The 20,980-nt window shown below is 30.0% G+C and overlaps 2 protein-coding genes across 2 annotated transcripts; one reads left to right on the plus strand and one right to left on the minus strand.

Annotated features, from left to right (window-relative positions):
* Positions 1-543: 543 nt before the first annotated feature.
* On the minus strand, positions 544-6,524 carry LOC111715584 (proactivator polypeptide-like 1). Its single transcript, XM_023490943.1, has 4 exons — positions 6,482-6,524; positions 3,330-3,495; positions 1,465-1,540; positions 544-678 (listed from the first exon to the last, which is right to left on the minus strand). Exons 2-4 carry the CDS (start codon positions 3,492-3,494, stop codon positions 605-607), a joined length of 315 nt encoding a protein of 104 aa, XP_023346711.1. The 5' UTR covers position 3,495; positions 6,482-6,524; the 3' UTR covers positions 544-604.
* A 3,302-nt stretch (positions 6,525-9,826) lies between these two features.
* LOC111715588 (uncharacterized) lies at positions 9,827-16,933 on the plus strand. Its single transcript, XM_023490951.1, has 6 exons — positions 9,827-9,929; positions 12,651-12,724; positions 15,233-15,304; positions 15,493-15,587; positions 16,016-16,048; positions 16,815-16,933. The coding sequence occupies exons 1-6, from the start codon at positions 9,875-9,877 to the stop codon at positions 16,852-16,854; spliced, it is 369 nt and encodes a 122-aa protein (XP_023346719.1). The 5' UTR covers positions 9,827-9,874; the 3' UTR covers positions 16,855-16,933.
* The last annotated feature ends 4,047 nt before the right edge of the window (positions 16,934-20,980 follow it).

Below are 20,980 nucleotides of genomic sequence, written 5' to 3' on the forward strand. Positions count from 1 at the left end.
TTCTTAGGAGTTCTGGGGGGTAGGGCTTCCGCCCACCTCCCCTTCACAGGTCCAGGGATTGGCATTTCCCCCCTCCCCCCCCCCTGTATACGACCTTGCGGATTGGGGCTGGTTCATTTGGTGTAGTTTCTCGTTTTTCATGGTTTTTTTTGTACTGTGTACAGCTCGCTCTAGCTGCTTAGATGTTGGCTCGGTTCTTGGAATAAACCGGACTTAAAACAGTGACAGAGGGCAAAGCATGCATCCGCAAAACCAAATGTCCAATAAAGATGTTTATAGAATGTCGTCTTTTCTAAAATAAAAAATGACTTTTACAGCATAACCCATCTCACCAAAAAAAATGTGTTTTTTTAAAGAAATTTAAAATTTTAATCTTAAAGTCTTGAATCTTGAATTTAAAAATTATATTGAATTTAAAAAATTGAATTTACAAAATGAAACCGTATTTTAAATTTCGTATTAAAGTGTGTTCTCGGAAACGTACTAATTTAGAAAGAGAAGTAGATACTATCTTTACTTAAATAACTGAAATAAAATAAGAGATACACTTTTGTAAAGTTTATTTTAATCTGTATAACAAGAATATTTATAAAGTATAAAATGGTTATGGGCAGGCTGAGATGTTGGTGCAGACTTCAGTAGGGTTTAGGTTGTTGTTCACAAGGTCGTCAATAATTCCTAAAATAAAAATTATTAAAGGAAAAATTTAGAAAATTGTGTGAATATCCAGAATTACAAATTTGGATGGATAAAACGCACATTGTATTTCAAAATAAACATTAATATTATAAAACCGTCGCTGTAATATTTTTGCTCACATGTTACTTCGATATATGCAACATTTGTGATACATGTCATTTTTACTAGAAGCCATTTTTATTAGACGCCATTTTTATTAGACGCCTTTTATCCATTTTTACATGAAACCTATGTTAAATCAGGAGCATTTTCTTTTTCTTTTTTACCCAAGAAAACTTTACAGAGAAACCGTAGCGCGGTTAAGTTTTAAATGTGTTCAGAACCTCTTTTTAACAGTGCATTCACAGTCTATAGCTCAATGAAATATGATTGAAATAAATTAAAACAAACCATTCATGGAAAGCTTAGATAAAAAATAAGTGCAGTGATACTCTTCATAGTAGACTTGGTACATTATAGTATAACGTTTTTTCAAATCGTTCGTTAACACTTATTTAAACTCACGTAGGAACCAGAACCGTTGTTAACAAAATTGCCCGTTCATTTTGAATTGTTGCAAAGTGCTAAATCCGTCGGAAAAAAACAGGCCACTTTTTTCGCAAATTTCCATTTGTGACTTCACAATTTTGGTGGTTTCTGATTGTTCGAACTTTGAGTGATCGGTTTCATAAATACAAAAGAAGAACAAATACAGGCAGCTTGCATTTTTGCAAATTCTAATTCGCGACCTCAAAATTTTTTTTTGTTAAGAAATAAAATGTTGACCTGGAAGTTGAGTTTCAATCAAAGCATTACAAGTATCCTCCAGATCAGGGATAATCACTCCCAGGGCAGCACACAGCTAGATAATACAGATAATAACAGATAGATAATACAGATAATTACAGCTAGATAATACAGATAATAATAACAGCTAGATAATACAGATAATTACAGCTAGATAATACAGATAATAACAGATATATAATACAGATAATTACAGCTAGATAATACAGATAATAACAGATAATAACAGCTAGATAGTACAGATAATTACAGCTAGATAATACAGATAATAACAGATAATAATAGCTAGATAATACAGATAATTACAGCTAGATAATACAGATAATTACAGATAATAACAGCTAGATAATACAGATATTAACAGCTAGATAATACAGATATTAACAGCTAGATAATACAGATCATTACAGCTAGAATACAGATAAATACAGCTAGATAATACATATAATTACAGCTAGATAATACAGATCATTACAGCTAGATAATATAGATAATTACAGCTAGATAATACAGATCATTACAGCTAGATAATACAGATAATTACGATAATTACAGCTAGATAATACAAATAATTACAACTAGATAATAAAGATACTTACAACAAGATATTACAGACAATTACAGCTAGATAATACAGATAATTACAGCTAGATAATACATATCATTGCAGCTAGATAATACAGATCATTACAGCTAGATAATACAGATCATTACAGCTAGATAATACAGATAATTACAGCTAGATAATACAAATAATTACAACTAGATAATAAAGATAATTACAACAAGATAATACAGACAATTACAGCTAGATAATACAGATAATTACAGCTAGATAATACAGATAATTACAGCTAGATAATACAGATAATTACAGCTAGATAATACAGATAATTACAGCTGGATAATACAGATAATTACAGCTAGGTCATACAGATCATTACAGCTAGATAATACAGATCATTACAGCTAGATAATACAGATCATTACAGCTAGATTATACAGATAACTAAAGCTAGATAATACAGATCATTACAGCTAGATAATACAGATATTAACAGTTAGATAATACAGATATTAACAGTTAGATAGATAATACAGATAATTACAGCTAGATAATACAGATAATAACAGATAATAACCACTAGATAATACAGATAATAACAGATAATAACCGCTAGATAATACAGATAATTACAGCTAGATAATACAGATATTAACAGTAAGATAATACAGATATTAACAGTTATTTAGTATAGATAATTACAGCTATATAATACAGATAATTACAGCTAGATAATACAGATAATTACAGCTAGATAATACGGATAATTACAGCTAGATAATACAGATAATTACAGCTATATAATACAGATATTATAGCTAAATAATACAGATAATTACAGCTAAATAATACAGATAATTACAGCTAAATAATACAGATAATTACAGCTAAATAATACAGATAATTACAGCTAGATAATACAGATAATAACAGCTAAATAATACAGATAACTACAGCTAGATAATACAGATTATTTAGATTATTAAAATGAGACATTTTTGAATGTAGAGTATGTCTTTTAAAAATTGTACACGTCGGTTTCCTATTGTTAGTTAGAATATTATTAGTCATTTGAATCAATATCTTATAAAAAGACTTGAGTTCTTGCTACAAACTCAGATTTTGACCTTTGATGACTTCTATTAAATCAAATGTTAGAAATATAAAAGGGTGACATCATCAGGTTGCCTCTATATAGTGATTACAAATGTTGAGTTTCTTTCTGAATTTTCTCGGAATGTTTTCCTGGCGCCAAATTGGTGTTCTAGATTCGTGTTACCTCTTTGACAAAGTCCACAATATCCTGTTCAGTAGCATCACTGGTTAACCAGTTATCCAGGTCTGTGATAACATCTACACAGATCTCACATGTTAACTCATTCTTCGCCTGGGGCATAGATACAGCCAGGCCTAGGAGACAGGAGACAACCAGGAGTTTAAACATTCTGTAATATATATATATATATACTAGATAGATACAGCCAGGCCTAGGAGACAGGAGATAACCAGGAGTTTAAACATTCTGTAATATATATATATATACTAGATAGATACAGCCAGGCCTAGGAGACAGGAGACAACCAGGAGTTTAAACATTCTGTAATATATATATAACTAGATAGACACACCAGGCCTAGGAGACAGGAGACAACCAGGAGTTTAAACATTCTGTAATATATATAACTAGATAGATACAGCCAGGCCTAGGAGGCAGGATACAATCAGGATTTTAAACCTTCTGTAATATATATATATATATACTAGATAGATACAGCCAGGCCTAGGAGGCAGGATACAACCAGGAGTTTAAACATTCTGTAATATATATATATATATACCAGATAGATACAGCCAGGCCTAGGAGGCAGGAGACAACCAGGAGTTTAAACATTCTGTAATATATATATATATATACTAGATAGATACAGCCAGGCCTAGGAGGCAGGATACAACCAGGAGTTTAAACATTCTGTAATATATATAACTAGATAGATACAGCCAGGCCTAGGAGGCAGGAGACAACCAGGAGTTTAAACATTCTGTAATATATATACTAGATAGATACAGCCAGGCCTAGGAGACAGGAGATAACCAGGAGTTTAAACATTCTGTAATATATATACTAGATAGACACACCAGGCCTAGGAGACAGGAGATAACCAGGAGTTTAAACATTCTGTAATATATATATAACTAGATAGATACACCAGGCCTAGGAGACAGGAGACAACCAGGAGTTTAAACATTCTGTAATATATATATATACTAGATAGACACAGCCAGGCCTAGGAGACGTGATACAACCAGGAGTTTAAACATTCTGTAATATATATATAACTAGATAGACACACCAGGCCTAGGAGACAGGAGATAACCAGGAGTTTAAACATTCTGTAATATATATATAACTAGATAGACACACCAGGCCTAGGAGACAGGAGACAACCAGGAGTTTAAACATTCTGTAATATATATAACTAGATAGATATAGCCAGGCCTAGGAGACAGGAGACAACCAGGAATTTCAACATTCTGTAATATATATAACTAGATAGACACACCAGGCCTAGGAGGCAGGAGACAACCAGGAGTTTAAACATTCTGTAACTAGATAGATACAGCCAGGCCTAGGAGGCAGGAGATAACCAGGAGTTTAAACATTCTGTAATATATATATATTTATAACTAGCTGGAGGGCCCGGCGTTGCCCGTGGAAAAAAATTGAAAAAAGTGTACATTTTGAAGAAAATTTTTTTTCGATTTTTTAGCCTATTACACCCCCCGGCCACACATGACTGACCATAAAATATTTCAGCCCATTCGGTCCAGCTGTTTGGACGGCTATAAGCAACATATATATATACGAATGTCTTGTTTTATTATAAAGATCATTAAAGACACTGTCCGCGAACTCTCAAAAAGCGTTAAAATTATTTTTTTCTTTTAGCTGAATTGATATTACCGTTTTTTTTATCTGAAAACTGCTAATTTTATTTTAAATTATTGATTTATGCAGAAGCGACAAAAAGAGTTTGGCTCTTTTAAAAACGGTGATGTAATTCAAAAAGGATTTAATGGTACCCTTGTGAATCAGACACATGCAGACTCTTTAATGGAGTTAGATACCGCAGAATTACTCTGAAGAATGTTAGACCTCGTGATTCTACTAGATTATATATTTCACAGTTATAATTCAGAAAAATCAAACTTCAGTTTTGGTTGTGCATAAGATGTTTAAAAACTTATTTCAGATGTCCATAGTGTTTTTAATAGTACCGAATAACATGGCGTCCATACAAATTTAGAAAATTGCAACATACGACTTAGACCGTAAAAAAGTCAATTTAATTTCAAACAAATCATTCAGATATTACATCCTATAGTCATCGATTATCTTTCGCCACATTTGTATATATTTGATATTTCATAATATGTTTTGATTTTGTTTTTTAAAATAATATTAGCTTCCAACTTGTTTTCGAACATTTCTGGAAAATATGAAAATATCGTCTTCATTACCAAAAATCCTCGAAACGGGAATAAATGTTTTTATAAGTAACTCTCAGATCAAAAATCAACTATGTACAAATGTGGCGAAAGATAATCGATGACTATAGGTTGTAATATCTGAATGATTTGTTTGAAATTACGGTCTAAGTCGTATGTTGCAATTTTCTAAATTTGTGTGGTCGCTACGTTCTTTGGTATGAGATGTCTTTAACAATTTTCTCCTTATAGACGCAACAGATAGAAGTAAGATTAGTAGCGATCAAAAGCGCTTTTTTATCGCATTAAGCCTATATCCCCTTTCATTTTTCGCGAACCCTCCCTTTATATTTTAAAAAGAATACAGAACAAATAAAAATATTTCAAAAATAAAATAGAAGATAACGCGTCAGTCATTAGAATTTGCCATTCTCAAACTTTAAAAAGTGAAATAAAGATCAGAGGCCAAAAATTTTTATATTTTAATATGCTCAGAAAATGCTATGTTGGATCCTCTGTCCACAGACAGTTTAATTACATTTGAACTTGATTCTATTTTAACTGTCAATTAGAGAACTTTTTAGTTTTACGTAATTAAGCCTTAATCATTCATTTAATGTTTTACTACAGTGAAACCCTTAATAACGAATACATCGAAAGAATTCATCAAATGTCGTATTCTTCACTTTCTAATAATGGAATGTTGCAGATATTTAGTTTTTTAATTAAATGATTATATGGAGCTCTTTATGGCTATTTATCTATTTTCGCCAATACTGAAATTTACGTAATATAGTATAAAACTCATTGAAAAGTTACCAAGACGATATTTGATACATTCTTCCGATGTATTCGTTATTAAGGGTTTCACTGTATCTTAATATTTATTTGAATAAGCGCTAAATCATTATAAAAAAGTGTTTGCCTTTTAATAAAAGCATTTACCTGATATAAACTTGTAAAGAAGATTTCTTAATGATTAATTAAACCTTTAGTTTTCTCTTTATATACCTTCAGAAAACTTATCTTTTCTCCTTCAACAAGCAAATTCACAGATTATGGAATAAACAGAATTTTACGTAGCTCTTCTTTTCTTTGTTGACATTTTAATTTTTATGCACGGGATATTAGTATCATTTCTAACTAAACAATTAAACTTAATATTTTAAAAAGATCATATTTAAGGCTTTTGGATATAGAAGTAGGAGGTCCATTAGCCATTACTTTATACCAAACTATCTGCACGTAGCTTCCTTTGCGTATTTTAATGACTATTTAAAGGGACAGACCGGCTATGTAAAGTAGTTGAACTGAGTGTGCAGACATATAAAAAATTTCCAAGATGTATAATTAATGAGTTTTATTGCAAAGTCGACGTTCAAAATCATGAAATTGAATGGGTACGTTTTCAGACAACGAAAAATATAGTAAAAATGAAATTTGTCAGTAAATCGAAGTTAGAATTAATTATTTCCTTTTTCATCATTATATATATTAAATTTCTTATTTTCTATGAATTTGTTTGCAGATTTCTTCAAATTCTTCAAATGTCGTTTTTAATAAAATTCTAGAAAATCTGCAGAAAATCTTTTTGATTAAAGAGAGATTATAAAAACTAATAAGATTACTTATTTTCGATGATAAGATTAATTTTTATTTTCTCAACCTGTTCCTAAACAAATAATAAGTTTACTGTAGAATTTTGTTTACGTTTTTTCGCGTCGTTATTTAATAGTTAAAAAAAAAACAATTCTTAAAACGTTTCCAATCCAAATAAAGATTTTGAACGTCGACTTTGCGCTCAGACTCAGGATTTACAGATCTTTAAAAATTTTTATATGTCTCAAATGAATACTCAGTTTAACTTCCTTGCATAGCCGGTCTGTCCCTTTAAGCATAATGATCAAAATATAGAATTTTTTAAGATGTCAGCTTAATGTGAAGATAAAATAACTGAAACTCTAATTTCCATATCTCAATGTATAACTAATTTGGTGATGTACAATGAATCTACATCATACATTGTACAGCTTTGATACTTTAAAATGTTGAATATATAATTGATCCAGCATACATTAAATGCAGTTTAAAATAAATTGTATAACATATATCCGGATTAAAAAATATATTTGCAGTTATTAAAAAGTTGTTCTCTATTATTCTATATACTCTGTGAATTTAAGAACATCTTTTATCTCATCTATTATTCTGATGACACAATTACATCCATCATACACTTTTTTATCTTTAAAAGCAAAACATTTACATCCATTAAATACGCACGTGTATTTTCAGATAACGAAATCAAACATTTTTTAAAGTACTTCTAACTAATTCTGCATTTTTCTAGTTTGATGACATTAGAAGAACTATTGTATTGCATCGTAATTTTAATTATTTGTTTGATGGCTCTCAAAAGACGTTAATATTTGGTAAAATGAGACTAATTTCGTGCGAGATCTTCCCTGGCCCAAACAGTGCAGTTATATTCATATCTTAATTGAAACTTCTGAAAATTCAGAAAAATGTCAAAATAATTTCTTATGGATTTTTCATCTTCTCAAGTACTAATTCTATGACACCCAGTAAACTATCAATATTTGACACCCTGTAAACTATCAGTATTTGACACCCTGTAAACTATCAGTATTTGACACCCTGTAAACTATCAATATTTGACACCCTGTAAACTATCAGTATTTGACACCCTGCAAACTATCAGTATTTGACACCTTGTAAATTATCAGTATTTGACACCCAATAAGCTATCAATATTTGACACCCTGTAAACTATCAGTATTTGACACCCTGTAAACTATCAGTATTTGACACCCTTTAAGCAATCAATATTTGACACCCTGTAAACTATCAATATTTGACACCCTGTAAACTATCAGTATTTGACACTCTGTAAGCTATCAGTATTTGACACCCCGTAAATTATCAATATTTGACACCTTGTAAACTATCAATATTTGACACCCTCTAAACTATCAGTATTTGACACCCTGTAAATTATCAATATTTGACACCCTGTACACTATCAATATTTGACACCCTGTAAACGATCAATATTTGACACCCTGTAAACTATCAGTATTTGACACTCTGTAAACTATTAGTATTTGACACCCTGTAAACTATCAATATTTGACACCCTGTAAACTATCAGTATTTAACACCCTGTAAACTATCAGTATTTGACACCCTGTAAACTATCAGTATTTGACATCCTGTAAACTATCAATATTTGACACCCTGTGAACTATCAGTATTTGACACCCTGTAAACTATCAATATTTGACACCCTGTATAATATCTTCAGAAATCCCGATTTGCGCAGATGTGTGACTTCTCACACATTTCCAGTTAGTTTCAGCTAGACATTTATAGATATAGACAAACAACTCAAATCTTTAGATTCTACGCATTTGCGCATTTGCGCTTCTCATTTTTCTAAAATCCTAGCTTTAAATTAATACTGAACAGCAAACGTATATTACTACGTATTTCTACGTATATTAAAAAAAACTTTTATAATTTATAATTTTGCAAAAACAAATCATAATAAAATTGAAATTTTTAATAGCAAAATACTTTAATTCTGACCAACAATAGGGCTATGTGGTTTCTAGTCGTAATTTATCTTGCAAAAAAGTGTATTCCTTACTCCGCATCAGTTCAGTCGTTCTAATCACTGACGTTTTGAATCAAACATTTTTATTTCAATTTCAATATACATGTTTACAAGTAAATGACGTAATTTCAAGTTGCACTTTATGTATAGAGTGGTATGTCTGATTCACAACAATACCCTTTAGAGCTCTGTCTGATCATAAGTTTGAAGCTAATTATTCTCAATTGTGGTTTCTATGTTCAAAAGGAACTTGCGCATTTCTATTGTTGGAAAATCATAAAGAAATTATCATAGCAAAGAACTTTTAAACCTAGAAAACGACAACATCTATATAATAAAACAAGACTTCGTAAATACATATGTTGTGTCTATAGTCGGCCAAACGGCTGGACCGATTGGGCTGACATTTTTTGCGGACACTCATGGCTGGCCGGAGGATGTTATAAGTTAACGAAAATTCTATTTTTTTATTTTATTTTTTTTTTAAATATTTTTTCTTTTATTGACTTTAATCAATTCCCATCCGAGTTTTAATAAGAAAAATGTTTTAACTTAATTTAGAATATTTTAAGAACAAACATTTTCGAAAATTTTGTTGATTGCATTACAAACTATGATTTCGTCTAAAAAAAATCTCCCGGAATTGTCTGGATTTAAAGAATTCCAAAAATTCAATGATTTGATTATATATTTAGATAAAAATGAAACTTTTTCTATTTTCAGCTTTGATTTTGGTTCTGGTCTTCAGCGTTGAGGGTAGGATTAATTCTTTACAATTGATGGTTTGAAAACACCTATTTGTACTAAAGTATTTAAAAACGCCCAAGGTTGTGAAATAAGGTTGGATACTGTCGATGCGCTAAACTGTACGGAAAATGTCTTTTCCTAAGACAGATAGATAAAAATTCTAATATTTTTTAATTAATTTGTTTTGAATTTGATTATTTCTCTTGTTGCTTGCGCAACTATCTAAGAATGCCGCGAACCATTCACATTTTTCGAAATCCGTTAAAACGTTTTCTAAAAAAATAAAACATTATAAAATATAAACTATATACAAATGTGGCGAAAGATAATCGATGACTACAGGGTGTAATATCTGAATGATTTGTTTGAAATTAAATTGATTTTTTACAGTCTAAGTCGTATGTTGCAATTTTTTTGAATTTGTATGGGCGCTAAGTTATTCGGTATTAGACGTCTTTAACAATTTTCTCCTTATAGACGCAACAGATAGAAGTAAAATTAGTAGCGATCAAAAGCGCTTTTTTATCGCATTAAGCCTATACCCCCTTTCATTTTTCGCGAACACTCCCTTTAACTAATTGAAGAATTGAAATATGTTAGCAACATCTCCATTCCTTTGCTTTCAAACACACAAGAGAAAATAAGAATTGTGTTAAACTTTTAATTTATTAAATCAAGCCGTAAAAATGTCTAATTCTGAACGAAATCATTTATTATATTATTGTATATTATTTTCCAAGATTGTGAGAGATTAAAGATTTAAAGATAAACCTAAATATCTCCTTAATTCCTGCTCATTCAAAGCCTTTTGGGTACTGTTGTGGATCTAACATCCTACTCCATAAATGAAGGAGTGCATGCAATTCCGAGTTTAGTCTTTTTAGAATTGGAATTTTCTTGTCGACTATTTCTTAAAGGGGGGGAGGGGAGTATGCTGATTTATTAAGCATGAATTTACAAAAAAAAACTTTCTCTTTTTTTATAATATATAGTACAGACTAAAATAGTATACTAATATAAAATGTATGTACTATGTAGTACAGAGATGGACATTTTTTTGAGCGCACAAAATTTTCCGATCCAAAAAGCATCTCGTTCAGAATAAAAATCAAACGAAATGTATTGTTCAGAAAAATGAAAAAATAATCGGTTTTTAAAAACGAAGTAAAAACCCGATTTGAAATCATTCCACCGAACTTTTTAAAACAATAGTTTTTTTTACTAAACGAACGATTTTTTTAACAAACCTTTTCTTTACAAACTTAAAAATGATCGTTTTTTTACTTTACAAACGATTTTACTTAACAAACGATTTTACTTAACAAACATTTAGTGAGATCGGTCCATATCAATTGAACGATTTGAGAACGATTAAAAAAAAACTAACAAAATTTAAAAAAATGTCAACTGTGTGCACATTTCTTTAAAATGTTTAGTGCAGTTATATAAATATTTGTTTAGAGCAAATTTCTAGAAAAATCAAATATTTACTCTGCCAAAACTTTCATCAAATAATTCATATTTTCGTGTATTTAGGAGGATTGAATAAACTTTATTTTTGGAGAAATATTAATAGTTTATTTAATTTTCTCAGTCATAAAAGAAAAAAACAAGAAGTATGAAATCTAGTGTTTAATCAAATTTTCCAAAAGAAAATTTTTGTTACTTAATGTTAAAATGTCAGTGACTAAATTATTTTATTAACCCATTTTTTCTTATATAAACCATTGTTAATCTACAACTTAATTTAAGTTTTTTTCCATATCTCGCATGAAGGAATTCTCAAATGAAAAGATAAGCATTGATCCTCAAATTAAAATTAACCACTGTGAATATCAAGATCAACCGATCAGGATCTTGGGCATCCAAACGCAACAGTTCTGTACATATACAGGGTGTCCCACGAAACATGACAGTTGGTGAATAGTTTTGAATGTCTCTTCCATATACTGTATTATACATTAAAGACTTTTCCCAGTTTATTTCGTTAAAAAATTCTTTTACTCAATTATGTTTTACTTTGAAATCAAACTTATTATTTTATGAATGCCATGTAATATTTTTTATTATTTTCTTTGGTATCAAACAACCTAACAAATTATGGAAGAAGACATTAAAAACTATTTACCAACTGTCATGTTTCGTGGGACACTCTGTATTTCAAATAATGATACACATAATTAGTTTTGGGCATAATTAGTTGTAGGCATATATATATATGATACACATAAAGTTTTGGGGTTCGTTTGTTTTTCTAGATTGTTAAGGGGTTTGGACTATAGAATTTCAAATTTGAAATTTTATATATATCATATTTTAACCTGGAGGGTTAAAATGTTTAGAATAAACAGTTTTTAAACAATCCAGTGGCCGAATTTAAAGAATTTGAGCGGCGGTTTAAATTTAAGCCGCGGCTTAAATATGGTTGGTTCCACTTAAAATTGTATCAAATTTTTAAAGATTCAAGCCGGCGCTTAATTTAAACCGGGTTTTGGGGGATTTAAACCGCGGCTCAAATTCTTTAAATACATCTCAAATCCTCTAAAAGTCTTGATAACCGATCAAAGATATTTGCCTAAAACTACACATGTTCTCCATAAAATAAAGCTCTTGGCTCAAATAGATATATGTATTTGTATATATATTTATATGTTATCTATAGCTGGACAGCTCTACCAACATGGTTGAACATTATAATATTACATAAGTTGTTAGAATTGTTATTTTAAGGATACCCTGACCGAAGTAAACGGGATATAACATGCGCAACTTTTGGACACCAAAGCTGTGAATGGTCGTGCAAGGTAAAGAGCAAAGGCCAAAACTTTTAAAATAAAAAATTTATATTTGTGCCTTGACTCATTTTTTGCGTAATTTTTGATATTTGACATTTTTCAGCTAAACTTACTTAGCTAGCTTGGTCCTCAGAAACCCTAATCAAATCCTTAATAATCGGATGAAGGAAGTTTAGAGAAAATATCGTATTTCTCTATGATAAAAATTTGACACAGAAAAAAAGGCGATTTTTAAAATCCTTTAGAAAACTCCGTGAAGGTTATTGGAGTACGATGGAAAAATGGCGACTTAAAACTCAGTTAAAGGGAAAATTGAAAAATTTTCACAAAAAAGGGTGTGGCGAAGTGCGCTAAAAGTCTAGTTATATTTATTTGGCTTATTTGTTTATTTGTTTGTACACAATTTAAACATTAAAACGGATGAATCTTTTCTTGCAGTATCCTATGTGAAGTGAAGAATGTTGTTGAGTGAAAATGCAGATTATTTATATCGGAAATCCATAAAATAAAAATATTAAAAATCCGCTAAATTTTAAGGCTTACAAAATAAACAGTGTGTTCAAAAACAACATTTAAAAGCTAATAATATATAATAATACACCATATAAAACGGCAACAGCAACAGTCAAACTTAAAACAAACCTTTTTTATTTATTTCTATGTTTGTTAATATTTTCCTTTGTATCGAGAAGGCATTCAGCTAATAGCTTTTTACCATTATATAAAGTAATAGAAATAATAATATGAAGAAAATATAAGAGTTATGAAGCATCAGCGTTATTAATATTTTTTATTATTTCTCTCTGTATTGAGCCCATTTATTACAGGAAAACCTTTGTTAAGAAAATAATATCGAACAATCTGACGACAATGAAAATATTAATTTTCAACAACGTTTACTGTTATCTTGTAAGTTTTTTTTATCAATAAATTTGAATTATTAATTTCATCGCATAATTCATTTATTCATTTCATATTAAATTAATTTTTCAAATTTGTTAATTGGCAAAAGGTACTATAAGCTTAAATATTGACTTTTAACTATGGGTAAGCTTCTCTCAAGTCAGAAATTTTAAATTGTGAGTTGATCTCTGTCTTTGGCGGATTAATTCAATTCCTCTTTGATATCCAGTGGTGTTTATACATACATAGCCTGAGCTGAAAACTTTAGAATGGGATACACTTCATCTCGATCGCTTAATCTTAGTTTCCAATATGCTTGATTTTCTTCCTCACTTTTTAGATATCCCTACTGTATTAAAGTTATGTTTGAAAACAAATATAGATACGATGCTTTATCAATTGGACTAATATCAGATTGAACTAAAGTCAGCTGTTCACAAGTCGGCTTTTAAAGCATTTAAACAAATATAAATTCAATCATGCTAATATGAACTTATTAAATATATATTTTATCCCATTTGAGAATTATAGAACTTTTAAACGTTAGTCTTAATAAACATTAATCCAAAACTTACGTTCCTTCAATCGCTCATTAGTCCAATGGAAGTGCCACCATGGACAAATTTAAAACCGGTTTAATTCCGGTTTTTCAAAAATTAAAAAAGTCCACCTCTACTCTCTTATGAGATAGATGAAAGCATTGATCTCGATATTCACTGTTCTACAGTTTTCAGCTCTGAAATTAAACCTTATTCAACATGAACCAAAATACTTGAGAACCTTTTATTAGATGATAATTGAAAATACATATAATGAAAGGTTTAAATTCTTTTGAAAAAAAGAAGAGCTCTCGTCGTTAACAGAAAAATGTCCGGAGTCTAGAACTAAAACGAAAAGTAAAGTTTCAGCTTATAGAATCCCGCTGTGACTTAAATCAAATTTTAACTTAAAGCTACACATTAAATATTTAACCCACTGAAATAGACCAGTTAAATAATTTCAAAGTGCACCACATTGGATACCGAGATCAATCCTTCAAGATTAACGATACTTTACGGCCTTTGGGCATTTTATTATTGGATACCGAGATCAATCGTTCAAGATTATCGATACTTCACGGCCTTTGGGCATTTTATTATTGGATACCGAGATCAATCGTTCAAGATTAACGATACTTCACGGCCTTTGGGCATTTTATTATTGGATACCGAGATCAATCGTTCAAGATTAACGATACTTCACGGCCTTTGGGCATTTTATTATTAATGACAAAATAATTTCAACGTTATCTTTACATCTTCGAAAATTCTGATAAATCGTTTTTAACCGGTAATTGTCAAATACTTAACAGATCCCGGCCCTACTCACGAATATAAAATGGCTGCTAAAAATATCTTTTACCCTCTAAAAGAATTGAGTTCTTGTTTTGCTAATCCCTATATCTTTGTAATCTTTGTCGTAGGTTTTAGATATTTTTAAACTATGAAATCTGTTAGATTAAATAATCTAAGTTTGTAATATCAAAGGGTGAGGTTGCAAAAATAAAGTGATGAGCAAATTTCAGTTTGTGGTAAGGACTTAATTCCTTTCTGCAGAGGATGTTGCAATGTTTAGTTGCGGGGAAGGAAAGGAGGAGTATGTGCTTGGGATGATGCAACTGGAGCTTACAACTGTACTTGTGACAAGGTTAGTGAAGGTTGTTGCCTTTTTGCTAAGCCTTTGCTAATTAATATCGTAAATCTTAAGGTATAATTTCTGCCAAATTAAATTCTTAGAGTTTAAAATATAATTTTAAGAGCACCAGCCTGCAAACATATAGAGACTAGAAATTATAGATTTAATTCTAATCAAAATAAATCCAAAAATGCATTTAGGAGAGGAGAGGAGTAAGATGTAATGTTGGTGGGGAGAATACTTGTCATATTACATGCGTAATGTTAGGTCATACTGAGGGAGTTTGCGACCCAAGGTAAGATGCAGTATTGTATACGTTATAGCTGAAGAACCTGGCGTTACCCTTGGAATTCTTTAATAATCGAATCTTTAAGAAGAATAAAATCGAATTTGTTTAGCCTATGTTAACCCTGGGATACCAATGGGTTCCCTCAAAAAAATTTAGCCAATTTGGTTCAGCCGTTTGGCCAGCTATAGCTAACATATATATATATATATATATATATATATTTGTTTATGAGCCCAGAGCTTTTCCAATATAGACAAAAAATCCGCTAACGCATTTATGAAAAATGAATGATGAATGATGAATAATGAATAATAACAATCAAAATCAACATATAGGAATCAAAGGGCCATAAAATGTTCCCCTTGATTAATTGCATCATTGCATAATTTGTCGATAAATATAATATTTATTTTTTTAATTATTTTTATTTTCAGCTTTAAATGTAATTGTTCTGGAGAAAATAACAGGTAGCCATATTTCTTATCTTAATCTGAGATTGGAACTTATATGGTTTTGTCAATCCCTTCAGAAACCAGTAATCCGTTAATGGTGTGGTTCAATGGATTAGTTTAACCAGTTATCCGTAAATGGTGTGGGTCAATGGATTAGTTTAACCAGTTATCCGTAAATGTTGTGGTTCAATGGATTAGTTTAACCAGTTATCCGTTAATGTTGTGGTTCAATGGATTAGTTTAACCAGTTATCCGTAAATGGTGTGGGTCAATGGATTAGTTTAACCCCTTTTCTACAGGGTTACTCACAACGGATGAGACATAAGAGACGAAAGTATGAAATTTCCTAATATTCTTGATCCTCAGCGTGAATGTTTTTTCGAAAGCATTAAATATGCCTTTTTTAAAGAAGTTTCAATTTATCCTTGAGGTCGTCATTTTTCAAGAGATTCAGGTCGTCTTTACAATCCCATACTTTGTGGGTGACCCTGTACATCTATTAAAATTGACAAGCTAGAAGCCTCAAAAATAAGCTCTCGGCCAATTAAAACAGCTGTTTCCGCGTAGAAAGTTTCGTTTCAAATATTAGTTTCCATCGTGGCTCATTTAACAATGGTTCCCACCTCTAATATCATATTTTTTGTTTTTGATAATCCTTTATCTTTGCGTGTATAGTTATATTTCTGTCTGATAATGAAATTATTATTATTTTAAGAACAAAAATAATGAAAAAAGTTAGAAATCAGATAGATTTATAAAAATATTTCTTTTTTCTTTTCAGATTGGGAAGTCTATATGAAAACATTGGAAATCGTCTTTGATATGGGATTAAATCTATATTTTGTTATTTTTGTTATAAAACATACATGTGTAGGACTTATAAAACTTTGAAAAAAAGAACATATTTAAATTTAATTAACGTGAAGTTAAAGCAAATGTAAGCGTAATTTCAAGTGACTCTCCGTTTAGAGATAGTAATACCTGATTTCAACGCTCTCTTGAAACCTTTATCTGATTTGATTACAAATGTGGAAGATACCGTCGTTTTTTTACCAGAAAAGTGTTCATTTCTATGAATTGCAGAGAAACCACAAATGAAAAAAAAATTTTAAATAAAAAGACACATGCATATCTAATTCATACTCGTAAAGCTTTAAAGGGTACCATTGTAAATCACGCAGTGCCATCTTTGCCTAGAGGGTTACTAGAAAGTACAGTTTCTTTAAAGTTGGTTTGCCACTCGCTTAAAAATCAACGTTTAAGAGAAATTGTCTAAGATTTTAGAACAGTTGCTCATTGTTTAAATCTTAATATGAGTTTAATTGTCGTCTTCCTATAGCACAGTTTTATAGGTTCTACTGTAGAATAATTTGTATCATGCTTTACACTACTGTCAACAAATAACTCAATTGTAAATAAACTGTTTAATATAATTGAAATTCATTTTAAATATGTTCCCAAATTTTACTAAAAATATTTTAAACACAGGGTTACACACAAAGTATGTGACTTCAAAGACGATTTTTAAAACATTTTTTTTACTGTTTACTGTTTACCATAAAGCTATAAACCTGTTTCCTTTTTTTGCCAAATCATTAAAATATATATACAAGGCTACCCACAAAGGATGATACTATAAACACTAATCTAAAATTCTTAAATTATAAATTGTTAAAATATACGATCCAATGGTTAAAATATACAATCCAATGTTTAAAATATACGATCCAATGGTTAAAATATACGATCCAATGTTTAAAATATACGATCCAATGGTTAAAATATACGATCCAATAGTTAAAATATACGATCCAATGTTTAAAATATACGATCCAATGTTTAAAATATACAATCCATTGTTTAAAATATACGAGCCAATGTTTAAAATATACGATCCAATGGTTAAAATATACGATCCAATGGTTAAAATATACGATCCAATGGTTAGAATACACGATCCAATGGTTAAAATATACGATCCAATGGTTAAATTATACGATCCAATGGTTAAAATTTACGATCCAATGGTTAAAATTTACGATCTAATGGTTAGAATAAGTCTTCTGAATAAGAAAAAAAATAATAATGCCTTATTATATGATTTGGCTTAGAAAGAAATAATTTGGCCTGGAAAGAAATAATTTTACAGTTGCCGGGAATCATACATACAAGCAAACGAGACAGTTAAAATTCCGTCCAATCGTCTCTGAAGTCTCATATTTTGTAACCCTGTATATGGCAGAATTCCAAGTAAATCTTAGGATCATTAATCTTTACAATAGTCTTGTCTATTGTTCGTAAATCTGTATCCTATAACATGAATTAATTTTAGATTAAGATCAAAGTAAAATGTCAAACCTGTCATTCAAAATCTAAGAAAGTCAAAGAAGCAAGTCAGGTGTGAGTCAGCAAAAAATAGAGAATTCGGAAAAATTTTACATAAAACGTCAGTACATCAAAATTAAAGTTTTTTTTAAATAAAAATGTTCTCTGAACCCAATAGCTGAAGGGGGCCGTAAAGATATTCATGAATTATTTTAACTAAAGGGTCAGTGTGCCTAATTTCAAGCGATCCTCCATTCAGTTGATAGACATGTCTAATTCACAAAGGAACCCTGTACTAGAGATGTCAACGATTGTGTAACGTAACGTAAAATGTACGTTTTTGTACGTTACGTTACAATGATGTGTAACGTTTGGATACATTCTATATAACGTGAACGTTAAACGTTAACGTTATAGGAGCTCATACCTAACGGTAACGTTAAACGTTAACGTTAGGGGAATATACCACCAACGTTAGCGTTTTGTGGAAATGTAACGTTATTTTTTTAATATCTACAACTTTTTTGACCATAACGTAAAGAAATGTTTTGTTTCCGAAGGGAGCTTGAAAGTCTAACGTTTGAAAAATGAAATGTGATTTGATTGAATATCGTAACGAAAGGATTTATATTTCAAAGTTCAACTTATAAAAAGTGTAACATTGTATAAATGAAAAATGCATTACTGTTTATGAAAACGTTTTGAAACGTTTTCCCTTATAGTATAATGAAAAATTCAACGTTGCAAAAAAGGGTTATTATTTTAATAATCAGGAAACGAAAGTTTTTTTAATTAAAATTTCAATAATGTAACGTATAACATTTTAAAAAATGTAATTATGTAAATCAAAACGTTTCATAACTTTTCTCTGAATACTAAATTGATTAGTCTAACGTTAGATATATGTCCGATGAAAATGTTGTTCATAAAACGTTAGACTATATGAGGGCTGAGTTTTGATTTCAAAAGTGTAACAATAATTCTGTCAATCAAAACATTTCAAAACGTCTCTAATCTATCAATGTAAGAGATTCGACTGATGATTATAAGTTTCATTTCAAATTGAAAGAAAATGAGTTTATGCCAAAAACTCTAATTTTCATTTAATATATCTTTGCAACCCGATCTCGTAGACCATTAATATTGAAATATACAAGGTTTAAACCATCGGGTTAGAAATATATAGGGATTAGAGAATTTGAAAAAAACTTAGTTCCTTTCTAAAGTAAAACGAGTTTTTTGTAACATGCTATTAGTGAAAATTCAAATCTTATAAATGTTTCTTGGACATTAAAGGTTTTGATTTGCCATTGTTTGATGAAACCCAATAAAACTCTGGAAAAGGAATACGACATTAAGAAATTTTACATATGTATTTTCTGTTATAAAGCAAATGATTTACTAAGTGGAAAGGGTCTGTGAACAAACACAATTGCTGTGTTTCATGTTTATTTGACTACTTGAAATCATAACTTCAGTTAGCATGGTTCATGTTTTAGGTTAAAAAATTTAGAAATGTAGATACTTACTAAAATGCAACAATATTTTATCAATTGGAAAATGCGTGATATGTTTTATTCATCAATAGAATAGAAAAGAAAACTGATTTTTATTCGATTTTTTTTAAAAAGAAAAAATTGTTAATTAATTTTATTTCGCGTTGTTTGTGTTAAAAAAAAATTAGCACTTGTCTTACTATATTTGATATTTTTAACCCCAAATATGAACTCTGAAAACATTTTCATTGTGGTTTGAAAACTAAAGTTAATGCCGCTTTTTTACTCACTTTGTAAGTAACATAAAAAACACAAAAAAGAACTAAAAATTCGCCACAAATTATAATCTTTGCAAGCTGGTGTTGTAGACTTTTGATATTTCAAGTTATGACTTCTGTTAGATAAGAATGTCTAAAGGAATTGAGTTGTTCACAAACTTATATTTCTAATCTCTATATCTTTGCTACCCAATGTTGCATTGCGTAAAAAAGAAAAAATTAACCCTAAACTAATTTAAATAATTTAGAATTACTGTTCCACATGCAAAAGTTGTTTGCCTTGCCGAATTTTAACTCATTTTATGAAGTGTCCAAAAACAGTCTATTTTTTAAGCTCGTCAAATACACAATGATAATTTCAAGTAATCCTCCATTTAAAGAGGGCCATGCTAGATTCCCAATGATAACGTGTATACCTTTATCTGATTGATGATTTGAAAATTAGGAGTGTTTTCCTGTCTTGTATCTTGCAAAAAATAAATATGATACATCATTTTCTTGGAAATGTCATGCTGAATTCAGATTCGAAAATCATTTTTAAATAATTAAAATCTAAAAAAGTTATCGCCAAATAACTGTACTAAATTCCGGTTTTTAAACTTTTTAATGTTTTTGATGAGTTTTTTAGCTCTGACTCTCTTAATTTTCAATTTTTTAAATGCTTTTCAGATTTGAATTTAGCATTGAATTTCCAAGAAAATGATGTGTAACATGAAAATAAAAAATAATTTTTTTTTGTGGCCTTACGGTGAAAACGCAGCGACTTCCGGTGGGCGGTTGGCTCTATTCCAATATTGATCACCCCTACTGGACAATAGACATGCCTCTCAAATAATGGAAGGTCACTT

The sequence above is a fragment of the Eurytemora carolleeae genome, unplaced genomic scaffold (genome assembly GCF_000591075.1).
Source record: "Eurytemora carolleeae unplaced genomic scaffold, Eaff_2.0 scaffold1781, whole genome shotgun sequence".
NCBI lineage: Eukaryota > Metazoa > Arthropoda > Copepoda > Calanoida > Temoridae > Eurytemora > Eurytemora carolleeae.

Bases quoted from the DNA above. Each gene is read 5' to 3' on its own strand.
- LOC111715584 (XM_023490943.1), bottom strand. From the start codon at position 3,494: ATGTTTAAACTCCTGGTTGTCTCCTGTCTCCTAGGCCTGGCTGTATCT. The intron at 1,541-3,329 runs GTAACACGAATC...TGTATTATCTAG, and splicing joins TTGTGGACTTTGTCAAAGAG to CTGTGTGCTGCCCTGGGAGT. The intron at 679-1,464 runs GTCAACATTTTA...TTTTTATTTTAG, and splicing joins GATTGAAACTCAACTTCCAG to GAATTATTGACGACCTTGTG.
- LOC111715588 (XM_023490951.1), top strand. From the start codon at position 9,875: ATGAAACTTTTTCTATTTTCAGCTTTGATTTTGGTTCTGGTCTTCAGC. The intron at 9,930-12,650 runs GTAGGATTAATT...TGTTATTTTAAG, and splicing joins TCTGGTCTTCAGCGTTGAGG to GATACCCTGACCGAAGTAAA. The intron at 16,049-16,814 runs GTAGCCATATTT...TTTTCTTTTCAG, and splicing joins TGTTCTGGAGAAAATAACAG to ATTGGGAAGTCTATATGAAA.